Source organism: Chanodichthys erythropterus, chromosome 2 (assembly GCF_024489055.1).
Source record: "Chanodichthys erythropterus isolate Z2021 chromosome 2, ASM2448905v1, whole genome shotgun sequence".
Taxonomy (NCBI): Eukaryota; Metazoa; Chordata; class Actinopteri; order Cypriniformes; family Xenocyprididae; genus Chanodichthys; species Chanodichthys erythropterus.
Genome location: NC_090222.1, coordinates 3,222,084 through 3,249,816, shown reverse-complemented (window position 1 = coordinate 3,249,816; position 27,733 = coordinate 3,222,084). Strand labels below are relative to the sequence as shown.

The 27,733-nt window shown below is 36.6% G+C and overlaps 1 protein-coding gene across 2 annotated transcripts; it reads left to right on the top strand.

The window, feature by feature from the left end:
• The first annotated feature begins 539 nt into the window (after nucleotides 1-539).
• bves (blood vessel epicardial substance) lies at nucleotides 540-18,837 on the top strand. Of its 2 annotated transcripts, XM_067399732.1 has the most exons (9): nucleotides 540-666; nucleotides 1,060-1,282; nucleotides 3,748-3,872; nucleotides 5,181-5,368; nucleotides 5,451-5,559; nucleotides 8,586-8,753; nucleotides 9,938-10,079; nucleotides 10,404-10,432; nucleotides 16,390-16,530. In XM_067399732.1, exons 2-8 carry the CDS (start codon nucleotides 1,075-1,077, stop codon nucleotides 10,424-10,426), a joined length of 963 nt encoding a protein of 320 aa, XP_067255833.1. In that variant the 5' UTR covers nucleotides 540-666; nucleotides 1,060-1,074; the 3' UTR covers nucleotides 10,427-10,432; nucleotides 16,390-16,530. The 2 variants fall into 2 exon arrangements, with proteins under 2 accessions (XP_067255833.1, XP_067255824.1); XM_067399723.1 differs by lacking the exon at nucleotides 10,404-10,432 and having other exon boundaries at nucleotides 16,390-18,837.
• The last annotated feature ends 8,896 nt before the right edge of the window (nucleotides 18,838-27,733 follow it).

Genomic DNA, 27,733 nt, shown 5'->3' with positions numbered 1-27,733 from the left:
TATAATTTTAGACTTCTAAAAGCTAGTTATTTGAATTTATAAAGTTTTAAATATGGATATTTTTCTTACAAAACCCCCCCAAAAAACTAAAAGGACTTTATTAACCCCCCTGGAGCCGTATAGATTACTTTTTTTAATGGACGGATGCATTATTTTTGTTTTAAATTGCAGCCCCCACATTCACAACCGTTATAAACATATATGTATGCATATTGTATGTATATAACGTTATAATATATATATATATATATATATATATATATATATATATATATATATATATATATATATATATATATATATATATATATAGCTTGGAGCCCTCTCCTTGGACAGCACGCCAAATATGCATACATTATTTATTATATACCTCTATCTTGATCATAAGTGTGTGGATTATATAAGATAAAAAGGATTATATTAGATAAACCAATTAGATTAGTCTCTTGAGAAAAAAACAGACCCCCTGTGGTCATGAATGTCGCCCTCCAGCGGTGGAGTCGCGCAGGTGCGCAGAGGAGTGGCCGCTTGGTTTGTGCCCATTTTAAGTCAACGCCTGTCATCTGACTGGAATGCGCGCCTCACACTGCAGCTATACCAGTCTGTTATCTTCTGCCTTAACATTCCTCCAGAGCGCGCACATTACAGCTTCAATCGACAGCTCCGGTGAGTACACAAAATTGTAATTAATAGGCTATAATAACGCATTTTAAAATACCACGTTCTTTTAACTGAAGCTATATTCACGCGGAGTTCAGCAGATAAACCATATGTGGTTCCTTAGAAAGTTTATTGGAGGTCAGTGACTGCGTTGCTTGGTTGGCAAATCTCCCGGATAGTTCTGTGCGCATTTCGGTTTCCATCATTACTGCGGAGCGCGTCTGAGTTTCAGCATTTATGCACTTAAGACACTTGAGAAGTTGAATTCGTTCAGATCAAAATTTGATATGTGCACAGTAATGCAACCTAGAATGCAACATAAAACCTGCGTGTTTTTTGCTTTATGAATGTGTCAGTTGTTCTAACAGTTTTGCTCTCTGGCCATCATCTCCCCATCAGCTCGAAAGCCTCAGAATGTCAGTGTCTCTTTCCTACACATCACCTCCACTGCCCTCCAGTGTCCCGTCACTGCCGGCTGATTCAAACGCCACGTTATGCCAGGACTGGAATCAGTCTCATCACCTGCTGTTCCACCTGGCCAACCTGAGCCTCGGTGTGGGATTCCTCATCCCCACCACGCTCGCGCTTCACATGATCCTCCTCAGACTGCTGCTGATGACAGGTACAGCTCCACTGTTTCAAGTTTAAACAGTGCATTTTCAAATATCACGAATTATATTTAAAATGCCATACAAATGCACTGAAACAATGGTAATGATTAGAAATAAAATATAGTAAGACGTTTAGATGGTATGTCAGCTCACTGCAGAACTTTGTACATTATAGTTCCATAAAGTTTGTTGCATGTAATTCTGCTGAAATCAGTTGATGAGCTCTGATATTAGCAGATTAATGGTGAACAGATCATCTTTAGATGTACTTTTAAAACATGTGATAATATTAGGTGAGACTACACTAAACTATTAACAATTGTTGTCAGTTATTAAAATAAACTAAATGTCAATATTAACTACAGTTACAAAAACTACAACAGAAAAAATAAAGCTTAGAATAAATATATATTAAAAAATGACAAATGCACATAACAAAATTACTTTAAGTAAAATAAAATATAAAAATAACAGCTAATTCAAAATATAAACTGTTACGACCCTGGTCTAGGGTCAGTGAGGTAACATAAATAAAGTGTGGTAACACTTCATTTTACAGTGCCGTACACGTGACTACATATACTTACTACAGTAATTGAAGACATCATCAACACAACAGCCAGTGCCACAGTTTCCTCAAAATTATAATCACGATTATTAATCATGTTCATTCTATCAAAAGAGTAATGTAACTATGGCTATTTTGCAAGTTCTTTACCAACCTACACTTCACCCAAAAGGCCTGTAGGTGGCACAAAGACTTAAATTTAACCAACTATGATAACTTCGTTAGATGGTAAATCAATACAAAACATGGTTTTGGTGAGCGCTTTGTAATATGTATTCACATTAGATTTTAAAGCAACACAATTCGTGTGCAATAAGACAAACCAGATTCAAATTGCCCGGCAAATTCGTAAAGCAAAGAAAAATCATTTCTAGCTCATCAACATTATGAAAACTGGTAAAACCTTTAGGAACTTAAAAAGATAAACCAGCGAAATTCCTAATATTACTTCCAATATTTCCAAATTATGTTCATTTTCATAGAGCAGGCCAATATCGTGACGATTATTTAAAATCAATCGAGAGAAGCAGATATCGTTATCGTGATAAAATACGATTAATCGTGCAGCCCTAATTTAATTTAATTTGACTTGACATTTGATATTCAACAGTATCCTTGACATTTGATATTCAACAGTGCTTTTGATCTGCCTGCATTGACATCTTTAAAAGGAAAAATGATATACCAATTATCAATGTAAAGCTGCTTTGACACAATCTGCATTGTAAAAAGCGCTATAGAAATAAAGGTGACTTGACTTGACAGTAATAACAGTAAATTCTGCATAATTATAAGTAACTAACCCTAAACCAAACCCAAAACCTAACTGTAACTCTATACTATGTACATATAGTTAATTAACTTATTTGAGTAATTACAATGTAACTAAGGCATTGTAAAATAAAGTGTAACCTAAAGTGTTATTTATAAATTATTTATATGGTTTTGTATTTTGTTACATCTGAAGACATATTTGGACATACAATACTAAAAATAATATATAAATAACACTAATAAATCTATGATTTTGAAAGGCATTGAACAATTTTGACATTCCAATATATTTTGCAACATCAATTACCAAATTAATCGAAACCACTAAAATCTTAGAATGACAAAAGTGTGAAAAATGACCTTAAATTGTATTATTGTTTTAATGACATTATAACAATAATAAAAGTTTTGGCATTTTGTCTATAGCAGTTATAATTTAATATAATATGAAAATCTGCTCAGAATATTTTGGAAAGTCTAAACAGATAGAAAAAGTACTCCCTTTAATTTTTAAAACAAATGTGTAATTCCTCTGCAACCTTTGCAGTTTTAAGAACCAAAAACAGCAGATTTTAGAACAACATTTAAAGAAGCTGTTGCTCTGATTATACTTTATTTTATACACACTGTCTTTTTATTCTTTCAACTCTTTTTCTTATTTTTTATTTATTTCATTTTCAATGCATTTTATATATTTTATGTATCTTTTTATTTTCTGACTTTTAATGCATTTTATATCTTGCTGTCTGGTTGAAAGAGCTGGGAGAATTAGGAAGTAAGTTACCTGACAAATATTAACAGTTATACCTCTGTGGTAAACACTTGTTGTTTTAAAAAAAGTGCTTTATAAATAAAATTTGACTTGACTGCATGAGGAAGATCCATTTAGATCCGCTCTGACGGACAACAAAAAACTCCCTGAAACTTCCTAACTCTTCCATCCAGATAGCGAAATTCTCTGTTTTTACTGTTATTTCTATTTCTTATGTGTTCCATTATTATTATGTTTTTGGTTCTTCTTTATGTAAAGCACTTTGAATTACCATTGTGTTTGAAATGTGCTATACAAATAAAATTGCCTTGCCTTGCCTTGATCAGCTGTGCTGGATTTGAATGCTTGTTTCTGGATTTCAGGCTGCTCTTTGTTCATAGCGTGGGCCACGTTATACAGATGCACGCTGGATGTGATGGTATGGAATGTGGTTTTCCTTCTGGTGAACTTCATGCACTTCTTCTTCCTGCTTTATAAACGCAGACCGGTGAGTACAGACACAATGAGCAGGATATATATTATTGATACAGTCATGGCTGAGAGATGCTTACCTGTCAGTGTCCTGCTAGTGAAACACTTGGTGGTCTTCTTGTATTGCCTTTTGTCCTGTCATATATTTTATACTTTTAATTAATAAATTAGGTATAATTCGAGAGCTTAAACCCTCAGTATGCATCCTGTGAAAACAATTTTGACTGCGTTATCATATAAATCCCTAAAGACTTTTAGCGGGCCCCTCCCCGTGGAAACACAAGCATTGGCTAAATTGGCCGCTGATCGACTCCGGTGGCCGCTTCAGAGCTGTAACATGTCACAGACACGTGCAGTGTCAATAAGGGGTAACAGATCGCACATGAACATATAATTGTTTTTGCAGTAATTAGTTTATCCACAAGGTGGCACCCTTGCCCTGGGGATATTGATTCACAGGTAGTCAAAGAAGAACTGCATAAACAGAACAAACCGTAACACATGCAAGCTACAGTGACGATGGAGGCCTACATAGACGAGAAATTGTGCAAAGAGGTCAGAAAGTATTCTCATGTGTACAACTCTAGCATGTAAGAATACAAAGATATTTACATGGGTTGTAACTCGTGGCGAGAGATTGCTCAAAACTGTGCATGCGTCGAACGCCTGTGTACGCTTACGAGTCAAGTGAAGTATACTTTGCAAGTCTGGGCATTCAACTGTGTACGCGTAAATTATACCCAGGGCCCAGAGTACATGTACTTATTCAAAAATGTAGACAATTAGAGAGTAAAAGTTGTGATATCGACTTCAAATTTGGAACACAAGCGGCAGAAGAAATGCAATAAACACTGTCATGTTAGCTTGAGTTTGGATGCTAGTGTTTGGAAGCTTCTCTAAACCAAATCATTCTGATGACAGACTTTGGCTCCGGCGTTTCAGAACCACCAAACCAACATTTGCGATGCTGTGATGTAATTGGTCCGCTGGTTAGTCCAGTTATCCAATCACAGCGTCTGCTGAGGCAAAGTCACATGAGATTTGTATTGCACATGGATGGATTTATTAAGTGTGCAAAAAAAAAACAAAAAAAAAAACAGTTTTTTGATGCAATTTTTCTTGCAGATTCCATCCAGTGTTATTTTTTTATGCGATATACCAAAATGTGCATAAAAATAGTTGAAAACATGTCTCTCTTCATGAGTGGGAATTGCCGTTTCTGTACAGTGGCTGGATTGTCATGTTGCCTGTGGATTCATTTTGAATTCACTTTCACTTTGTGCTAAATTCAATATACATGTTTGCCTATGCCGTTTAATTCCAGATTAAGATTGACAGGGAGCTGAAATCCGTGTACCATCGCATGTTCCAGCCTCTGCACGTACGCGAGGCTCTGTTTCAGAGGCTCACTGGCCAGTTCTGCACCATCCAAACCTTAAAGAAGGGACAGGTCTACGCGGCGGAGGACAAGACGTCTGTTGACGAGCGCCTCAGCATTCTCCTCAAAGGAAAGTAGGTGCTTCGCTTCACTAAGAGTGTAGGTCTCCTATAATATGTTGCATCACTTTTGACCAAGTTTATGCATTTGACACAGGATGAGGGTATCGTACCGTGGTCATTTCTTGCATAATATTTACACCAATGCCTTCATCGACTCTCCAGAATTCAGGTCGACTCAGATGAACAGGGGTGAGAGGTTTCAGGTAATGTGTTTGAAGTGTAATATTTAAACATGACATTCACTGAAAATTTTGAATGGTGAAAAATCACATTTCACATTAACTCTTTCCCTGCATTTGAAGGAATTTTTCGGTATTTATGAGACAACGCTTCTGCTCTATTGATGGAATTGTCAGGCTTACTGTGTTTTCACTGTTATATGGTAGGGGGAGCTATTATGCATCTTCTGAAAGAGTAGAGAATCTCGTTCAAAGCACAGGAAAGCAGAAACAAGTGATAAAAGCATTGCTTATGCACTTTGCAGCCTTTGATTTTCTCAGCTTTTTGTTTCAAATTTAGCTTTTTTTAATGAAACACATTTGTGTTGATAAAAAAGAATGTATGAAGCTAGAATAAAAAATGTTTTTTGTTTAAAGGCAGAGGCTCTGTTCTTTTTTTTTTTTTTGATATATTGCATGTTCAGATATTCATACAACAAAATATTCTGAGGGCCATTCAATTTTTGTGGAAATTATAAAAACGCTGGCAGCGGCTGGCAACTTTTTTAAAAAGTGCTGGCGAGGAAAGAGTTAAGTGCTTCTTGTAATTACCACAGCATTTTGTCATTTCTGCACCCAGTTATATATCATATTATGTAATATATATTGCAAAACTATTTTTTTAATATTTATTCTTTATATAATTTTTGTTTTGTTTTTTATTAAAAAATTTTTACTTTTGTCAACAAGCCCTGCTTGTTTTGTTCCTGCTCATTTGACCAGTGTTGGGTGTAATCCATTACTAAGTAATTAATTACTGTAATTTAATTACCTTTCCCTTGAAAAAGGGATTACTTTACTCTTTATTTTTCTGTAATTTACAGGTGCTGGTCATATAATTAAACTGGTCATATATAATTATTGTTAATTATTTTTAAAAATGAAACTTTCATATATTCTAGATTCCCTACATGTAAAAAAGTAAAACATTTCAAAAGTTTTTTTTTTATTTTTTTTATTTTGATGATTAGAGCGTACAGCTCATGAAAGTCCAAAATCTCAAAATATTAGAATATTTCCTAAGATCAATCAAAAAATGGATTTTCAAAACAGAAAAGTTCAAGTTCTTTAAAGCATGTTCATTTGTGCACTCAATACTTGGTCGGCAGCACATATTACAGCAGATTACTTGCTCTAGCACAAATTACAGCATCAGTGAAGTGTGGCATGGAAGTGATCAGCCTGTGGCACTGCTGAGATACTGTTGAGCCTTCAGATCATCTGTATATTGTTGGATCGACTGTTTCTCATCTTTCTCTTGAAAATATCCCATAGATTCAGGGGTCAGGCATGTTGGCTGGCCAATAAAGCACAGTAATATCATGGTCAGCAAACCACTTGGAAGTGGTTTTTGCACTGTGGGCAGGTGCTAAAGTCCAGCTGGAAAAGGAAATCAGCATCTCCATAAAGCTTGTCAGCAGATGGAAGCATAAAGTGCTCCAAAATCTCCTGGAAGATGGCTGCATTGACTTTGCACTTGATAAAACACAATGGACCAACACCAGCAGACGTCACAGCCCCGCCAAATCATTACTAACTTCAGAAACTTCCCACTAGACTTCAAGCAGCTTGGATTCAGTGCCTCTCCAGTCTTCCTTCAGACTCTGGGACCATGATTTCAACATGAAATGCAAAATTTACTTTTATCTGAAAAGAGAACTTTCAACCACTGTTCACTGCCCAGTTCTTTTTCTCCTTAGCCCAGGTAAGATGCTTCTGACGTTGTTTCTGTTTCAGAAGTGGCTTGGTAGTCCTTTTCCTGAAGATGTCTGAGTGTGGTGACTCTTGATGTGCTGACTTCATTTGCCTCACTGTGAAGCTCTCCCAAGTGTCTGAATCGGCTTTACTTGACTGTATTCTCAAGCTTGTGGTCATCCCTGTTGCTTGTGCACCTTTGCCTACCCAATTTCTTCCTTCTAGTCAACTTTGCATTTAATATGCTTTGATACATCACTCTGTAAACAGCCACCACATTCAGTAATGACCATCTGTAACTTATTATCTTTGTGGAGGGTGTCAATGATTGTCTCCTGGACCATTGCCAAGTCAGCAGTCTTCCCCATTAGTGTGGTTTCAAAGAACAAGAGATACCCAGAATTTATACTGTAGGGATGGTCATTTAATGAAACTCAAATGTAAATATTAGAATATTTTGAGATACTGGATTTTGGACTTTCATGAGCTGTACTCTCTAATCAAAAAAAAAAAAAAAAAAAAAAACTTTTGAAATGTTTTACTTTACATGTAGGGAATCTAGTATAAATTAAAGTTTCATTTTTTAAAATAATTTACAATAAAAAAATGAACTTTTTCATGATATTGTACTTATATGACCAGCACCTGTAATTACTTCTCATGTATAGACTAACAGTTCTATATAAAACAATAGTGAATTTAACATAAAATATTATCTAATGTTAAAATGTATGTTTTAATTGTAACCTTTTCCCTTTAAATACTTTGGTGAGTTCAAGAATACTGCATTTTTATATTATTTATTTGAATTAATTAAAAGAGCAGTTTCATGTCTATCCTTGTATTGTTCAACTAGTCGAGGTTGATATGGGATTTAGAAAGCAATGCAATGCAAAACATTTTGGAAAGAGTAATTAGTGCCGTAATCTGTTGAAGATGTAATTAGTAGCTAGTAATTAATTACTTTTTTAGAGTAACTTACCTAACACTGCATTTGACAAATCAAACCTTAACTTTGGACTATAGGCCCAGATAGCGGTGATAACATCCTCCAGGTTGTTGTATGAGGGGAACAGAAAAGAGTGCTTTGGCAGCTGATTTGGATCATGAGGTTTTCTGCTATCATTTAACAACAGTACGTACAAACTACTTAGAGAGAAAAAGTACAAAAAAGAAAACACACAACTAGAAAAAATCTATGTAAGAAGTGTACAAGCCATCTCAAGAAGGACAATATCACATATCTGACATGGTCATTTTGAGGAAGAGCAAACTAATACACACCATTTATAATGATCTGTCATATGATTATCCAGGTGACGATCACTGCCGAGGAAAACTGCAAGCTCCTGTGCTGGTCGAGAGAGCGTCTGACGTACTTCCTGGAGTCGGAGTCGTTTCTGAACGAGGTGTTCCGGTACCTCATTGGCAAAGACATCACCAACAAGCTCTATTCTCTCAATGATCCAACCCTGAGTGACAAGGTCAGAAAAGATTTATTTAGTTTTCCTTGTGAGCAGCTTCTCTACTGCTCAAAAATTTGGAATAATAAAGATTTTTTAAATGTTTTTGAACAAAGTCTCTTCTGCTCTTCTGATTTATTTTAATCATAAATACAGTAAAAAAAAAAAAAAAAAATGTTAAAATATTATTACAATCTAAAATAAGTGTTTTCTATGTGAATATTTTACAAAATGTAATTTATTCCTGTGATCAAAGCTGAATTTTCAGCATCATTACTCCAGTCTTCAGTGTCACATGATCCTTCAGAAATCATTCTAATATGATGATTTGCCACTAATTTCTGATTATCATCAATGTTGAAAACAGTTTATATTTTTGTGGAAACTGGAAAACCAGTCCAATTTTTAAAAACCTGTTAAAAACAACAGCAGTCCAATATTTATAAGCATCCCAGGATGCTCCTCATGAAGTTGGTTGAAGGAATGTCCAGATTGAGCAGGAATAAAGACAAAGAAGTCTTGCATTGAATTTCAAATGCAACATTTTAGGTAAAAAGATAATTCACATACTTATATTTGTGTTATTTTGCAATTTTGATGACTTAAATATTGAAAATAGTAGTGCACGAGTGTCAAACACTGACTGGTGGTGTTCTTGTTTATTGTAAAGATGATTTAGCACTTGACTTGAGATTATGCAATTTATTTAAAGACAAAAACAACATTTGTAATGACTTAATTATTACATGACGTTATCAGTAATGTGGTGTGATTACCCAGCTAACAGGAAACTTTAGCTAGAATTCTGGCAAGGTTCTCTCAAAGTTATGAACAAACGTTCTTCCATTAACATCAACAGAATGTTCGTTCAAAGTTATTTGGTCTTTAATAATGTTCTCAAAATGTTAGCACAAAAACATTATTTATACACTGTTGATGGAACGTTTTTTTTTTCTTTCTGAAATGGTTTAGTTGGACGCACATTTTTTAAATGTTACTACTTGTTTCAGAATGTTCAGAGAACATTTCAAAGTAACGTTTCCATAATGTTTGAAGAATGAGTAAATGGAATGCTCACATAAGCAAGAAAAACGTTTTCAAAACTGGATGTTTCAGAGAACATTCAGAAATGGTGTTTTCAAAGCGTACTTAGAGCATATTTTTGTTAGCTGTGATCAACTGAAGTGATGATGATTGAACCGTAGGCTGTGAAGAAAATGGACCGTCAGCCGAGCCTGTGCTCTCAGCTGTCCATGATGCAGATGAGGAACAGTATGGCGAGCACCAGCGACACGGACGACGTTCTCAACCAGATCCTGAGGGGCGGCTCAACTGGATCATCACTCCGTAAGTCTATTGACTTCTTTAGCTACAGTATCTATCACTAACCCACAATTTACCCCATGTATGCCCTGATATTAGACCCTTCATGCCCACAAATGCTGATATAAACCAGAACACGTCTCTGTCTGTCCTAAACTTTGTTTGAAATCTCAAAAGACATGTCTAATTTGCATTCTTCATCTCCACTTTGAACTCCATCTGTTCCAGTTTGAGTTGCTAATAGATACTACATTTGTGGAAATGCACGACATATTGGTGTGATTTCAGACTATTAATGGCTGGCTGTCAGCGTATCCCTGATGTTTTCTCCTCCTGTTCCTCCTCTAGCTGTGACCTCAGATCGGGCCTGATGGGGTGTAAGATGGTTTCTTTTTTTATCTCACTGTCTTTCCCTTCCTCAACCCCCCAAAAATGACCCAATTGTCATTTGGAACATAACCAGAAAGTAGATTAACTCCCTTTTAGTGCTCAGAAATAGTGACTTCTGATAACAAGACCTGTTATGAAGTTAACCTTTAACACACGAAAAACTGCATTTGTTGAGTTTGCCCATAACATCATGCAATAAAACATGTACAATTTTCACCTAAATTCATCTGATCAAGATATAATGAGCACTACACTGTATATGTTATGTACATTAGTGGCCAAAAGTGATATCAGGCCTAGAAAAATTATAATATCTTTAAAACATTTTTAATAATTTGTATAAGCATATTGCATAGTTGTGCTTAGAGTAAGTTATTTGTACATTTACTTTATAAAAATCAGTAAAGATTTCACAGCAAAAAGACATGTGAACCACAAGCTGAAGGTGGAAAGTAGATTAACCGCCTCTGCCATTTTACAATGACAGAGGTTCTTGAATTACTTGAATTTGACTTATTATAACAAAAGTCATAAAAACAGCCATATTTATGAAGAGGTAGGCCTATGTTCTGTTTTGATTTAGTTTTCATTGTGTTCTGGTTCTGTTTGCTCGTTTTACCTAGTTTTCCAGTATGTTTGATCAATGATCACATTCACCTGTTGTCTTGTTAATTAACTTGTTAGCTCTTTTGTTTGCTCTGTGTATTTAAGTTTAGTTCGCAATACCGCTCCGGTATTGTTTATATGAAGTGTAGTTGTCATTCTTTTTCTCTTGCGTGTTCCCATTGTTGATTAAATGACTCTTAGTTTATCTCTGACTTGTGCGTGTGAATACACGTGACAGAATACCAGACCAAAAAAGAAGACCAGTTCTGTGGCATTTGTGCTTGCAGAACAACTCCTGTGCCTGAAGTAGAGGGACCGTTCACCAGAAGACAGTACGAGGGACTTTCTAAATCTGGCATGCCTTTTGCACTACCCTGGTCTAAGGCATTTGTGGAGTGGGTGCTGGTGAACAACAAGTCGGCGTTCACCATCTGCATAGCAGAGAACAACACCAGCCCCACTCTATACCCAGAGCCCAGTCAGCCTTCACCCCGCCAGGCGGAACCAGAGCCTGTTGTGGACAACGAGCCAGAAGAACCTGAGCCATACCCCGCCCCAGAGACTGAGCCCAGCGATGCGTCTGATCTCGTACACGAGCCGGTAACATCGCCCGTCCCTGAGAAAGTACTCATGGAGTATGAGGGAATGAAATTGAGCCCCGCCCACACTCGTGCCACTGGCCTCTGACTGTGGATTGGAGGTAATACCCCTTTTTCTCTTGCCCCTGCTGGTCCTGCCCATTTTAGAACTTCCTGTGCCCCCGCTGGTCCCATCCAGCTTATAACTTCCGGTGTCCCCAGAGTTCCCTCCAAGCATCCCTCTCCCACCTCCTCTGTCTGAGCCAGCCAGTTCTCCAACTTTGCCCCAGCATGAGGATCCCCCCTCTCCGCCTCCTGCCGCCAAGCCCCAGAATCTACCTCGGTCCTCTGACCCATCTTTTTCACCTTGGCTCCATTCTCCCTCGTCTCCACCATGGCCCGTCATCCCAGCAGCTCCACAGGGCTCCCTCATCCCTCTGTCTCTGCCTTGGTCAGGCATCAGCCTGGTTCTGCCCCAGGATTCCTGACTTCCACCTCTACCCTCCATCCCTTCGGCTCCACCGGGCTCTGCCTTCCGTCCAGCTCCACCACAGTCTTCCGGGTCCCCACCTCTGCCTCAGTCCCAAGAGCCATCAGCTCCACCTTGGTCTCTAATGATCTCTGTGGTCATTAAAAATCCCATGGCACTTCTCGTAATGAGTACGGTGAAACCCCTGTGTCCAGGCCAGGTGGCCATTGGCTTTTACCAATCATGACCAATCCTTTGAACTGGCTCTGGTACCCTGTCTGGTATTGTTTGTATTAGGTGTAGTTGTCATTCTGTTTCTCCTTTCTCATTGTATTGTTGAACAAATACAATCTTTTCACACAAAATTAACACTGCAGCCCATCTAATATTGATATAGAGCCATTTTGCATGGCTATAGGTGTGATATTGCTTATATATTTCCGAAAATAAGCGATATCTTTGTCATAGTATCCTTTCAATGGTTAAGGGGTTAGGTCACCCAAAAAAATGAAATTTCTGTCATTAATTACTCTCATGTTGTTCCAAACCCATAAGACCTTTGTTCATATTTGGAACACAAATTGAGATATTTTTTGATGAAATCTGGGGGTATCTGAACCACACCTAGGCAGCAATGTCGTTGCACCTTTTGAGGTCTAGAAAGGTATTAATAACATTGTTAAAATAGTCAACGTGACTACAGTGGTTCAACCTTAATGTTATGAAGAGACGAGAATACTTTTTGTGCGCAAAAACAAAACAAAAATAATGACTTAATTCAACAAATTTGTCTCTCCCGTCATTCTCCTATGCTGTTTTCATTGCAGTACTTCCAGGTTCTATGTCAGAACACTGGCTCAGTATTGGCCCGCTCCTGCTTTTCCGGAAAGTTCACTTTGGAAAGGTTCGAACTCCAGAAACTAACACAAACTGAACATCGTTTTGACCTGATTTTATTTGAAATGACATCACACCAGTTCATCCTTTGATTTTGCTTGAAGTATATCAGGCCCAAGTAAGTCAGTCTCTTGCAGCCACCTACTGGCATAACTATGTACCCTGCACTAAAGTCATTGATAAACCCCCATCATTAACACAGACCGTTTCTCAATACCAAGTATGCCAACATTAATCTAAAATATTATTTATTGAACAATAATAGGCATTATAAACGTTGTATTTAATATATATATATATATATATATATATATATATATATATATATATATATATATATATATATATATATATATATTAAATACGTTGTATTTTGAATACCTTTGGAATAAAAAAACAAAAACGAAACCCTAAAAAATAAACAGTGCAAACAAGTCATTAGATTGTAATTTATATTTACAATGAAATTCTTTCTATTTAAAAAAAAAAATGAAATCCTTTGTTTTCTTCTATTACATCTTCTAATAAGAATCATATACAAAGTTTATTCCCTTTCTATTTCTATTACTTCTTAAAGCTAAAATTGCCATAGTCATTGCATTCTTTGCATTTGCTTCAAGAAACATTTTGTTTTATTAGTATATTTTTATTTATCTATTTACCTTTTTCTTTTAATTTTAAAGATAATAAAGATATTGTTTGATATGAGAAATGATTGTAGTCCCTGAAAACCAAAAAATTAGTGTTTAAAAGTCCTGGAATTTCATTTGACAGTATCTGTACGAATCCTGCAATTATACTAAATGACTCTAAAATACCCAGGTGAAAAAAAGTACATTTGTACAATGTATTTAAAGCACTCTATTTTCGCACACTAATTTTGTACTGAATCAATCTGATGAAAGAATGCAGTAGAATTTGTGCAACAGGGTTTTTTTTTTTTTTTTTTTTAGCAAAGTTTTGATCATGTTGATCATTTAGAGCAGGGTTTCTCAACCTTTTTGCCTACTCTGTGACCAACTTTTACTTTTTTGTGTGGCAGTCATACAACCCACTAAGGCTGGAAATAAATAAATAACTGAAATGGCTCTTTATACCTAGGCTAAACCATATATACTTATTATAATTAATTTCATGAAGGCAGACTATGAGGCACTCGTAGTGTTGCACACAAATTTGCTGTTGTCAGCCTATTCCGGCTTTTTGTTTTCATTGCAGTCACTTTTGAAAATCCCGACTCGCAAAGATAGGTAGTGCTAAACGGTAAGAGAAACTTTGTTGCATGATCTGTGAGTTCTGGATATCCGTGTCTGGTTTGAATCCAGAAGGAGCTCAGGTATGTCTTCCGAAAAGCAAGCTGCAGGCTGCTGTCAGATGCAAGTTCCACTAACTGTGTTTGCAAATTAATGGGGAGTACAACATCCACATCACTTGGGTCTACTGAAAAAGGATTGTGAATCCACTTATTCCCAACTCTGCGGTCATTGGGGAAAATAATCCGAAAATAATGTTCATCACCTCATTAAAGGGCACTGACATTTCTTTGGATGCGAGGCCTTCGCAGTGTAAAAAGCAGTAAACCCATGTCCCCTCAGGTGCTCTATCCAAAATGCTCCTCACAACCCCACTATGTTTGCCAGTCATTGAGGCAGCGCCATCCGTGCAAATGCCTAAACAATTCTTCCAATCCAGCCCATTTTGTGCGAAATAGCCATCGAGACAACGGAAAAACTCATCTGCTGTCATACATGTTGGGAGCTTATTACATATCAGTAGATGCTCATTTGTTGCACCTTCCCAGTTGTAGTGTACAAATGCAAGCAACAATGCCATCTTTAAAATATCTGTTGATTCGTCGATTTGAATGGCAAACAAGTGGCTTGCTCGCACTCGATCTAAAAGTTGTGTTTCAATATCATTGCTCATGTCTATAATCCGCCTGGAGACTGTTATTGGAGAGTGGGATTTCTTTTATTTTGTTAGCAGCACTTTCCCCTAGTACCTCACGGCACATGTCAACTGCACATGGGATAACTAGTTCTTCACCGATATTAAACGATTTCTTAGCATGGGCGATGTGGCCAGCTGCCAGATAACTTGCCTTCAGGGTGCTTTTTGAAGCTGTCGTGTGACACAATACTACTTTGTTGTCTTTTAAGTAGGTCTTGCTTTCATATAGTAATCCACAGGTTTACCCACACATGTTGGATGTTTAGTCTGTAGGTGACGTTCAAGTTTGGATGGCTTCATGAACTCCTTTGCTAAGACCTCAACACACTGTGGTTTTTCGTCCAACGCAGTGAATCCATATTTAATATAGTCTGGGTTGTACTTGCATTGTTTATATTTTGCTGCCTTTGAAGTGGAAGGATTTTCTGAATCTTTTTCTTTTTTTCTTTTATAAAACGGATGCATTTTGTCAAGTTAACAGGCCGTAGCTGCGTACAGTATAGTAAGTCTGCAATGCATTGCAATCTCCTGCGCCGTTGTTACCAAGCAACAGGGTAAACAGCTGCTAGTGTGTGTAACATTACGTAAAGAGAGTAGGACCTTGTCCAATAAGAGCCGTTCGCGGCAGCGATAAATTATTGCAATAGGACAGTTTAGAAACAGTGTTAGAAAGTTACGGCAATAATGATTCAACATGCAACATTCAAAAATACGATTCGTTGGAGGTCACTGTTTCAATGAGCCTTTTGTGAAGCGCAGTTACTGGCTGTGCCGGTGTAACACCGAGAACACAGAGAAAGTCTCGCGACCTCCTATAGAACGACCCACTGGTTGAAAAACATTGATTTAGAGGCCTTTTGCATGCCAAATATGAAACCGTAGGCTTCAAAGGGTTAATGTTAAACATCTTGCAGATTATGAAAGGGGTATGCAAACTAATGCACTCCAAAACATGCATGTCAGACATCATTAATCAATGTTACGATAAAAATACTTCTTTAATGCTGCAGTCACAACTAGACTTTGCTAGGAATTTGAAGGTCAGCGTTCACCAAACTCAAACTTCAGAACACAGCTACATTCGCATGAGCCTGAGTTTTCGGTTCACATGCGTATGAATGGAAGTGATAGTGCGACCATCCCTTCAGGCACAAGACTTAAAAACTCATTCTCAGCCACACATTTTATTACTGCTCATTTTATATAACATGCACAGAGTGTATTTAACAGAGTTGTAATTTTATTGTTTGAGTGATTTTATTCTCATTACTGTTATGATATTGTTGAGCTCTGGAAAGTTAATACTCTTAAGAGAATGATACAGAGTTTTGCCTACATATGACTTCATAAAACATTATACTTAAATCTTAATTTGTACCATTATGAAATCCTCAAAAAACATAAACTTTAACATTGACAATCAGTATTGTTTCTCTCTCTCCAGAGAAAAATCCTCTGACAAAAGCATCCACGGCTATGAAGCCAATTGAAGAAGGAATGGAAGATGATGTTTTCGAATCTGAATCCCCCACTACCTCCCAGAACATTGGCAGGAGCCCCAGAGAAGACATGTAAAGCGTCTTTTATCACCCCACGCTCTTAGACTTTTGCATTTGTACATTCTATTGAAATTAATGTACAATTAATTGAAAAGTAAAAGAATTCAGGCTCATGCTCAAATTATACAGTTCTGCATAGAGAGACCTCTGATTAAATGAGATTTGTTCTAGTATTAAAGAATTATCTTTTAATTTACATTGGATACTATCACATTTAAAATAATATAGTCCTGCTTTAGTAAAGTTTGTTTAAAGAAAGCAAAAGAAACACCTGTCACAATTTAAAAGAGGACCTATTTTGCCCTTTTATAAAGTCTTGATGTTGTTTTCATTCTTGAATGTTGATTATTTTCCTCATATTCTGCATTGTTGCAGCTCCTCTCTTCCCAGTCTGTCAGTAACACTGTTTAGTTCATGTCTCTATGAAGCTCCTCCTTCTGAAAAGCACAATGTGCTCTGATTGGTCAGCTGGACCAGTGTTGTGATTGGTCAAGGGCTTCCAGCATGTTTGGGAAATGTCCCGTCCCTTATCATAACTGCCAGTTTCAACACACTACTAACTCAACCAGGCCCCGCCCGTTTATTTTTCATATGCCTATTTAAAGCTGCAGGCCTATGTTTTGCCTCTTTGTCAGCATCTCTGTTTGAAACATGCAACTGCAGTTATTTGTGGAATTATTATCTTTACATGGATTGTGCATCGGCATGGCTCCTCAGAGCGGATGAATCTACTGTTTGCTGTCAGTCACCACACCGGTGTGGATACTGTACTTCAGAATCACAGATCCAATGGTGATTAAATCTAACGATCATTTAGCTTGGATCATGTCAAACTGTGCAAACTATTATTATTGTTATACTTTGTTCTCAAATTGTTAATGTTAACAACATCAGCATTGCGTGACTTTGTGAATTTATTGTACATTAGCATTACCTGTAGATTTCAATTTCTGTAGTCACTGCACAGTCCGAAGTCTTTTGCTTTTGACTACGGGTGAATCTCCAGTTGTCACTCATGATTGTCATTTGGACTTTTCTGGATTACAATCCGCCATTGAAATGATAAGTTTAATTACTGCTGCTGCTGTGAGAAAAGGCTATAAATGATCCGTCACCAGCAGCATCCTCCACATGACATATTACCCTACTAGCTGGGACTCGGTCTCTATGTAAATAGACATGTCGTAATGACGCAAAGATGAACAGCGGCATGCACAAATTTCCCACGAAAAACCCATCTCTACCATCCGGATTAGGAAACATTATTACAAGCTTACCGTTGTGAATTGGGCTAAGGTAAGGAGATTTGAACACTGGCTGCTTATGTACTTGCTCAAAAATTGATTTTGGATCATTTTAACCAAAAAAAGTTGTGGACTGCAGCTTTAAATGAGGAATATTGTGATGTGTTTGTTCCCGAAAGAAAACTCAAGAATACAATGAAGATGTATCAGGGAGTTCGGATGTTCAGAAACAGTGACTATGATATAGAGAATGGAGGGACTTTGTACTTTGTAAATCTGCAGAGCTTTTGATGCTCAAACAGCAAAATTACACACTAAAAAATGATGAACATGAAAAAATGCAGAATAGGACTCCATTAAATTATTCTGAACAGGATTTAGGATTCTTTTTTGTTGTGGATGTTTTTATTCTTTATGGTTTTATTTTGAATTTTGCTGAGACATTCTTACAGTGAGTTAACTACAATTTGCTAATTGTGTGATTAAGTGTGGAGGAACAGAAGCACATGCTTTTCCTCAACAAATGTATCACCTTTTTTCATGAGAGCTTATTCAGTGAAAATTAATTAGATGCAGCTTTACATGGGTGGTTAAAGAACCAGGCATGACCTGATAAAAACAAAATGACCTTTAAAACGTCAGTCTAAAAGGTTATTGCAAGCATCAGATGGCATAGCTGTACTAATCTACATGTAAAACTAAAGTGTTGACTCATCAGTAAGACTGGTACCATTTCTCTGATATGTGCATTTCCACAGTCATGTTTTCTTGTGTGATGTGTTAACAGTCAATATTACGTTAAAATGAATTGTATTAAGACACTTTAGCAAATATGTGGATTACATCTTTTCTCACACCAGTTTAAATTAGTGCATTTGATTTGATCATATAATGAACTAAATGAAGAATGGGTCACTTAGTGTTAAGCAATGGTGAAGTGTTACATTGAATTCATTGAATGTCTGGTTTTAAAGCTAAATGTTTTTTTGTTTTTTTCTGTGATAATTGTAATGTGACTTGTGTTTTTAAAGTCATACAGATACTTGAAATCACTTTTTTAAATTAAAGTTTGGCACTACAGACATGCGTTTGTTTACTTCAGTATTCCATTATTGCTTTTTTCTAACATAATAATGGCTGTGCTTAACATTATGTGGTTCACAATCACTCAAGGAACAGAAACAAAACACTACTGAAAGATTAAAATAATAATTCAGCTGAACACTGCTTATGATCTAATATTAAAGCTCAGAAGATGACATTGTTAATTGTTCTCATTTTAAGAACATTTTAATATCACACTGTATATTGTTTCCGATACCATTGATGAAGATCAGTCTCACATCATTCAAATATACTGTAGTAACTACACTGCTGTCAAAAACAATACCTTATAGAAAATATGGTGCCTCGCACACCCAAATCATTTAAAATATTGGATAAAAGTCCAATATGAACTTGAAAAAAATGTATAAATCTCACACACTACTTACACGTGCATCATAACAAAATATTATTCGCTTAGGAATGTTTTGGTCAATCGACCTTCCTCAGGCTTACTGTACACAAGAAAGGTCGATTGACTGAAACAATGCTAAGCTAGTAAAATTTTGTAATGTTAAAGTCAGCATAAAAGGGAAGTTGCGTTCTTCTTTTGTGCATATATCTGAGAGAAACCGATATTGGAACAAGAACAAATGTAGGGCGGAGCTTGATTTTGTCCATGGGGAATTGATTGAATGGTTGTTGTGTGCTATTGGTGGATCTCATGTGAGTGACAGGTTGCCCCGCCCTCATCATCAGAGAAGAGATGCTGCAAGAGGGAGGGGAAGTTATTTTGATTCAACATTATGAGACGTGAATTTAAATCAATAATGATAATTTAACACGGATAAATGATTTAGACAAAACACTGCAATATATTATGTTTAAAAAATAAGAATTGTCAGTTTTGATTTCATGGTGACTTTAAGATTGAGTAGTGTGCTGTATTTATACTTTTTTTTTCTTCGAGGAAAATACATTGAAAACCCTGCTTTGGATAAAAGTGCCTGCTAAATGTATACATGTAAATGTTTTACACTGTATTTCAAAGACAATAATGTGCAAACTACAACAATATCAGCTAAACAGCCAGGGACACTTGACTAAATGTTGCTTGAATCTCTACCACTGTTCCCAAAAAAATTCAGGTCTTTACTTGTGATTAAAGGTGCCATCGAACATTTTTTTTTTACAAGATGTAATATAAGTCTAAGGTGTCCCCTGAATGTGTCTGTGAAGTTTCAGCTCAAAATACCCCATAGTTTTTTTTTTAATTAAATTTTTTTAACAGCCTATTTTGGGGCATAATTAGAAATGCACCGATTCAGGGTTGCGGCCCCTTTAAATTCTCATGCTCTCCACCCACGGAGCTCGCGCTTGCCTTAAACAGTGTATAAACAAAGTTTACACAGCTAATATAACCCTCAAAATGGATCTTTACAAAGTGTTCGTCATGCATACTGCATGCATGCGTCGGATTATATGAGTACAGTGTTTATTTGGATGTTTACATTTGATTGAATGAGTTTGAGGCTGTGCTCCGTGGCTAACGGCTAATGCTACACTGTTGGAGAGATTTATAAAGAATGAAGTTGTGTTTATGAATTATACAGACTGCAAGTGTTTAATAATGAAAATAGCGACGGCTCTTGTCTCCGTGAATACAGTAAGAAACGATGGTAACTTTAACCACATTTAACAGTACATTAGCAACATGCTAACGAAACATTTACAAAGACAGTTTACAAATGTCACTAAAAATATATCATGGATCATGTCAGTTATTATTGCTCCATCTGCCATTTTTCGCTATTGTTCTTGCTTGCTTACCTAGTCTGTTGATTCACCTGTGCACAGATCCAGACGTTACTACTGGCTGCCTTTGTCTAATGCCTTTTATAATGTTGGGAACATGGGCTGGCATATGCAAATATTGGGGGCGTACATATTAATGATCCCGACTGTTATGTAACCATGTTAACCTGCATTGTGAGGAGCTGGCTAGAGGAAGGAGATGGGCTACCCGCTGTAGAGAGAGTACTGAGAGTAGTGCGTACATGGCCTGCGTGCAGATGTCAAAAAGTATGTGGCTCAATAAAGGCTACAAAACATAGATGCCTTAATTACAGTCCTAGAAAATCACCAGGTGAACAGTGAGCTTGTTAAAGCCTGAAGTAAACAAAACCCCCTTTTGGAAACGAGCGAGAGCCCACTAAGTATCACCCCGAAACGGCCCAAACAAGACCCCTAAAAGCCCAAGGAAACTGGAAAGATAAGAGGCCTCTGCGAAATTCTGTTGCGTTCTGATGTTCCACATGTGGAAGGGAGGGACACCTGGCCCGGGACTGCCCAGGCAGAGAGGAACTCATGTCCACGGCCAGTGCTTCAGAATTATCAAGGCTTCCATGCCATTTCCTTACCAACTGTAAGTTATTTTGATTCAAGATTGTGAGACATGTCCTGGTCGGCCGATACTGCCAAGCATTTTCTGCCTGCTGGACAGACTGAGTTCGAGAGGAGAAGAGCCAGAATGTGTGTAGATACCGGAGGACAAAGAATCTTGTGAAGTATTTTCTGACTTTCCAGAATTTCCCACAGCAAAGAAACCCAGAAGACCCGGTACTGAACCAAGCATGGGGGAATGTACAGAAAAGACCTACAAATGCATCCCCACATGATTCTACTGGCCTGGGGTCAAGAAGGTGATGAAAGACTATTGTCGTCACTGTTCTGAGTGTCAGCTCCACAGCCCCAAGGTAACATATGCAACAGGAACAAATGCAACAGGCCCAGCAACAGCAGGCCAAGGTATACAACAGAGGGGCACAGATATAAGAATTTCATCCTGAAGAAAATGTATTAGTCCCATCTAATGAATCCAAATTCCTGGCCAGGTGGCTGAGATCCTATGAAATTGTAGAACAAATGAGCCCAGTCAAAACTACAGAGTGCGTCAACCCGGCAGCAGGAAGGGCCAGCAAGTCTACTATATAAACCTCTTGAAACCGTAACATGAACCTATCACCCCTCCAAGCGATGTCTTCACAGCCAGTGTCCTTCCCCCTGTAACCCCCAAGGTGAATATGGGTAGCCAACTCTCCCATAGGCAAAGGCAGGAGTTACGAGAGCTCTTGTGGCAAAACCTCTATGTGTTCTCTTATCTCTATGGACAGACCTCACTTATAACCCATGATATAGTAACAGAACCCAGGAAGATTGTCAGACTTCGACCTTACAGGATTCCAGAAGCTTAAAGATAGGTCATCTGGAAGGAGGTAAAAGAAAATGCTGGATTTATGAGTTACAAAGGAGTACCAAAGTGCATGGCCCATCATCCTACTACCCGATTCTGCAATGACTACAGAAAACTGAATGAGATTTCTCAATTTGACACTTACGCCAAGAAGATGCCAAGAATAGATGAGCTGATTGAGCGCTTGGGCCCTGCATGCTTCATCATAACCCTTGACCTGACCAAAGGGCATTGGCAAGTGCCAAGCAAGTGTTCACTCAACCAAAATGATGCCAACTATCTGGGATACACTGTTGGGAGAGGAAATGTGAAACCCCAATCTAAGAAGATTGATTCCATACTCACTTGGCCTCAGCCTCAAACCAAGAAACAGGTGAGGATCTTCCTAGGGCTAGTTTGTTACTACCGAACATTCATCCCTGGCTTTGCCACAAAAGTAGCCCCCTTAACCGAACTGACCCGCAAGTATCTCCCAAACCAAGTGAAGTGGACCAAAGAAGCAAAGCAGGCCTTCACCGACCTAAAGCACCCCCTCTGTTGTGAAACCAAGCACAAACTTCAACAAACCCTTTGTTTTGCAAACAGATGCCTCAGAAGTAGGGATTGGAGCCGTCCTGTCCCAGTTGCAGGATGGTATGAGGCACTTAGTCATGTTTATTAGCCGTAAGTTGCTGCCCCATGAGAAGAACTATGCCACAATTGAAAAAGAATCACTTGCTGTCACATGGACTATTGAGAAATTGAGATATTACCAGTTAGGTCAAAAACTTACCTTAGTAACTGATTATGCCCCGCTGAAATGGATGTCTCAAAGCAAGTTCTATATATATATATATATATATATATATATATATATATATATATATATATATATAAAAATCACTTTACGGGGAATAGGCATAATAAATAAATAAATAAATAAATAAATAAACAAACAAACAAACAAACAAACGCATGGAACGGATTTTTTTTTTTTTAATTGTATGTCTTTATTATTTTATGTACTTACTTAGGCCTACAATTTTATCATGGATTGATAATAACAAACTGCACAACATAGTAGTTTATAACATACTAATATAATAATTTCTGAATTCCACCCATATTTTGTCATTCATTAAAAATAAATATTAATTCTGATAATTCCAGGTTGCTATGGTAACACAGGCTGTTTACACATTTAACTCATGGCCATGAGAAATAGATGTTGTTCCCTCAACATAAAGAAGTTGTGGCCGCAAGTAAAATATGTTGTTTCCTTAACATAGGATCTCGAGGCCACAACTTAATATGTTCCCATGAGTTAATATGACATTTCCAAAAATTAATATCTTGTGGCCACTACATATTATCACATTCCCACAAGTTAATATGTCGTGAACATGACAACACGTACATGTCCCCTCCCAGTCACTGTACTCTTGTTATGTAAATGACCACATCCAGTCTCGGAATATAAAAAATATTAAAAAGTATTTTTATTAGTTTTGTATAATTTTGAATGACTTGAATTTATATGATAATATTAGAATGATTCTGAAGTTCACATTTTCACTTTCAATAAAAAAAGAGTTATGAACAGACAAACAATATCTTGTCTAGGGCTGCAGCTATCAATTCTTTTTGTAATCGATTAATCTAGCACTTAATCGATCGATTAATCGGATCTTTTTTTTTTAGCAACCAAAACAAATAATGCATAGTGAAAATGATGTGGCTGTAAAATGATCAAGCATTTGGCTTTTATTTCTAAAAAAACAGAGGTATTGGTTACAACTCCAACATTTGGCTCCAAAACTAAGCCTTTTTATTGCAATTTTTTACCCATTTAGTGTTTATAAGTGCCAGTGCCAACAATTATATAACAATACAGTTAAGTCAACTTACTGTAATACATGTATAACATGTAAAACTATGAATACAAACTTAAATAATAAAGGCCATTTGGCCTTAGTTTTGTCGTCTTAATACAACATTACAAAAAAAGGATCGCACATTCTGCAAATTACCCACCTGAGAACAAAAACACATGCCGTGTGTGAGGAAGAGTGACGCCCCAGTCAGTTGCTTCATTGCAGTTTGGTACGGCAGAAATAGCCTACATGCAAGCCAAATTCACCGTTCTATTGAAAATGATTGCATCACTTGCATTCCGGTTCATTTTAGGTGAAGCATCCATTCGAAAAATTGCGTCACAACATCACGTCCCTGTGTATACAGTGAATGCATGCTGAAATTATTGTTGCGTGGCTACATAAAAAGTTTAAGCATATGTGATGCATTGCCGCGATTGGTCTGACTGGCGCGTGAGAGAGACGAGGGTGCATGTGTGTGTGTGAAAGGGTTCTTTTTTTAGGCTATACTCTCTTACAATTGAACGTGAATACGTTCACTACTTAAAAAGATCGGTAACACTTTACAATAACAGTACATGAATAACCATGAACTAATACCTGAGTTAGTTACTTCAACATGAACTCATGATTAGTTAAGATATGAACTAATGAAGAGTGATCCTTAACTACGACAGGAGTCATAGGGATTCATGCATGAAAACAGCAGCCTTAACTATGCGTTAATACATGTTTGTTAATTAATGCATTAATTAACATTTAGGGTAAACTAAATCAAACAGTCTCTATAAGAAGGAATAGTACATATTTGGACTTTGAAATAAATTTAAACAATTTATTATTGTCAGAATTTAAACTACTGACATCAACAGCTTCATTATAAACATCACTGAAAGGCACAGGATTAGTTTGTAATTATTTTCACTTATCCTCCTTATCAAACATATAAAATACTAAATACACTATTTATCTTAAAAGGTCTTAATCTGTTTTGTGATATTCTTTCCTATCAAACTAAACTACTGTGACTTACATCAGTTCCTAAAGAAACGGTTCCCAAAAAAATAACCGAACAGGAAACATGAACTAAGGTCAGGGAGCGTTTGCTGGGATCAGATTCAGAAGTTCACTCTCCATCCAGATGCAGGCCGTGATCATATACTGTACCTCCATTCTCTGACTTTATGAAAAGTCACACAACATCACTTAACTGGGCTGATTACTTATATAGTTGTGTTAGTACATGTGTATTTGATAGTAAGTTAATGATAATCATGAGCTGAATTTGGTAAGTAGTTAACAGTGAATTAATTATGATTGTGCCCCCTCAAGTAAAGTCATGACATAAGTATACATTAACAAACCATTAGTTGATGTTAGTATATGCTTAGTTAATAATGAGTTAATTATGATTGTGCCCCCTCAAGCAAAGTCATGACATGATGCACATATCACACATCATTAACTAATAACAATAAATACTATAGAGTGCCATCCTTATTCCTTTACACCCAGGTACAAAAAAAACTAATGAGTGTCCCGCCAGAAACAAACCCTACATACTTTAGTTCCGGGAATAAACTAGGCCTATGACTATTTAGCTATATGACTAAATGTAAATGAACTATAAAAATCAGAAAACAGTTTAGATCAAATTAAATTTATTAGTGGTAGTTAGTCTATTTTCCACATTTGATTAGACAGATCTATGTAATTAATGGCTAAATAATCATGTGCCATTGCAATTATTTGTCACAAAGCTGCAGATGGCAGATTATGATATTACAGTGTAAATTATGACAGTATTAAATCACGTTTAATTCAAATTCAGAGTACTTCTTGTTTACTCTTATGGAGGCTGATTTATTTAGTGTACCCCTAAATGTTAATTAATGCATTAATTAACAAACATGTATTAACGCGTAGTTAAGGCTGCTGTTTTCATGCATGAATCCTTATGACTCCTGTCGTATTTAAGGATCACTCTTCATTAGTTCATATCTTAACTAATCATGAGTTCATGTTGAAGTAACTATTAATTTAGGTATTAGTTCATGGTTATTCATGTACTGTTATTGTAAAGTGTTACCAAAACATCTAAGCTAAACATCATATCTATCTGTACTCTCCGCCATCGCGCCAACTAAATTCAAAATGTCACGCGCTATAGTGTGCTTCCTGAACATGAACAACGGTCCGTGTGAATCAGATCCCTGCGCGTATAGTGCGCGTCATAGGAATTTAACGAGGCTTCGAGGCAGAGTTTTTGCCTCGAGGAATTTTTGTAATCGAGTTAATCGAGTAACTCGATGAATCGTTTCAGCCCTAATCTTGTCATCGGTTTAATTCTTAAAAGGTTGGGGAAAAAATGTTTATGGATTTAAGTGACTACTTTACATTTCTGAGTAGTGAATTTACAGTTGATTAACTTCTGTACTCTTGAGTCTTTGCATGCAGTGACCTGTTAAAAGTTTTATACTTGACTCGCACCTGCGGTTTATGAACTTGAAGTAATTCCATTCATAAAAGAAATTGAGATTATAAATAAAATTGCATATCTTTAAGCCTGTACACATGTTGCCACCCAAACGATCAAAATGGCTCTGTCAACTGCAGTGGTATCCTAATGAACCAAGAAATGTATCCTTTAATATGGTACGTTTTTGTACCTTTATTGCACAATTGATCCTTAAGGCTGGGACTCAATAACGGAACACACTGAAGAAACATAGTCGCCCGACACAAAAAAACTGCCCGATGACCGATCATCGGCTTGGTGTGCTCTGGGCTTTAGGGTACAAAATTGACTCTTAAGTGGTATAAAATTATAGGGTACTATTGTGTTCTTCTAACTAGAAGTACCACCCCAGTGATGGCCTTACAGTTTATTGCTTTCCTGAGAGCATCATTAGGAAGAGACTTTCATGTTTTGCTCTTCAAATATGAGGGTAAGTACCTACTTAGAAAGATATAACACAAATAGAAACTATTCTTGAATGTACAGTATGTACAGAGTTTTAAAAAACTATGTTTGTCAATACAATATTCATTATTAAGGGTATGTTTACACAACAACGATGTCCTAAAAACTTTAGTGTTTTTTCTTTGCATTTTTCGCATACAGATTACAACGTTGTAAAAAAAAAACCCCGTTTACAAGGATCCACAAAAATTATTAAAAACATTGTGTTATGCTGTCAGCCAGTAGCTGGCGATGTCTCTTTGTAAATAACACTACATGCCTACAGACTGAACACATAATACGCAAGAGTGTGGCGTCACCGTGTTCACAAATTCATGTTTTTGTAGTTTACATGGAGATGATAATGGTATCGTTTTCAAAAATGTGCACTTTGAATACGTTTTCATACGTTTACTTTTTCTGGCAAAACACAGTTGTCATGCAAATGAATGGCCAAAAAAAAGTTTTCTGAAAACAGTGTCATGTTAATGGCCCCTGAATCTTAAATTATAATCATTACTGTACACTTATTAAAAGAGGTGGATATTAAAAAGTTAAATTTAAAAAAAAAAAATTTACATTGTAATTTTTTTATTGTCCTACTTAAAGATGAGATTTAAGTAAAGCTTCTGCTAATAAAAAGTTCATTACACTGTAGAAAACAATCAACCATTGCAACAATAATACAATAAGAATGTTAAATTATTATTATTAACATATTTTATTAATGTTACATTTATAACATTAAAATATGAATAATATGGAGATAATATGGATCTAATGCAGATCTGGTGGACAGTAATGTACTTTAAAATTAAAATCTTTATTGTGTCTTTCCTGGGAATTTTTTGTGAGTTCCTCCAAATTAGAGTT

What these genes read in the sequence shown, in the direction of transcription:
- bves (XM_067399723.1), top strand. Translation starts at nt 1,075, where the DNA reads ATGTCAGTGTCTCTTTCCTACACATCACCTCCACTGCCCTCCAGTGTC. An exon ending in ACAGGGGTGAGAGGTTTCAG is followed by an intron (nt 5,560 to 8,585) that starts GTAATGTGTTTG and finishes ATGATTATCCAG; the next exon opens with GTGACGATCACTGCCGAGGA. An exon ending in ATCCAACCCTGAGTGACAAG is followed by an intron (nt 8,754 to 9,937) that starts GTCAGAAAAGAT and finishes ATTGAACCGTAG; the next exon opens with GCTGTGAAGAAAATGGACCG.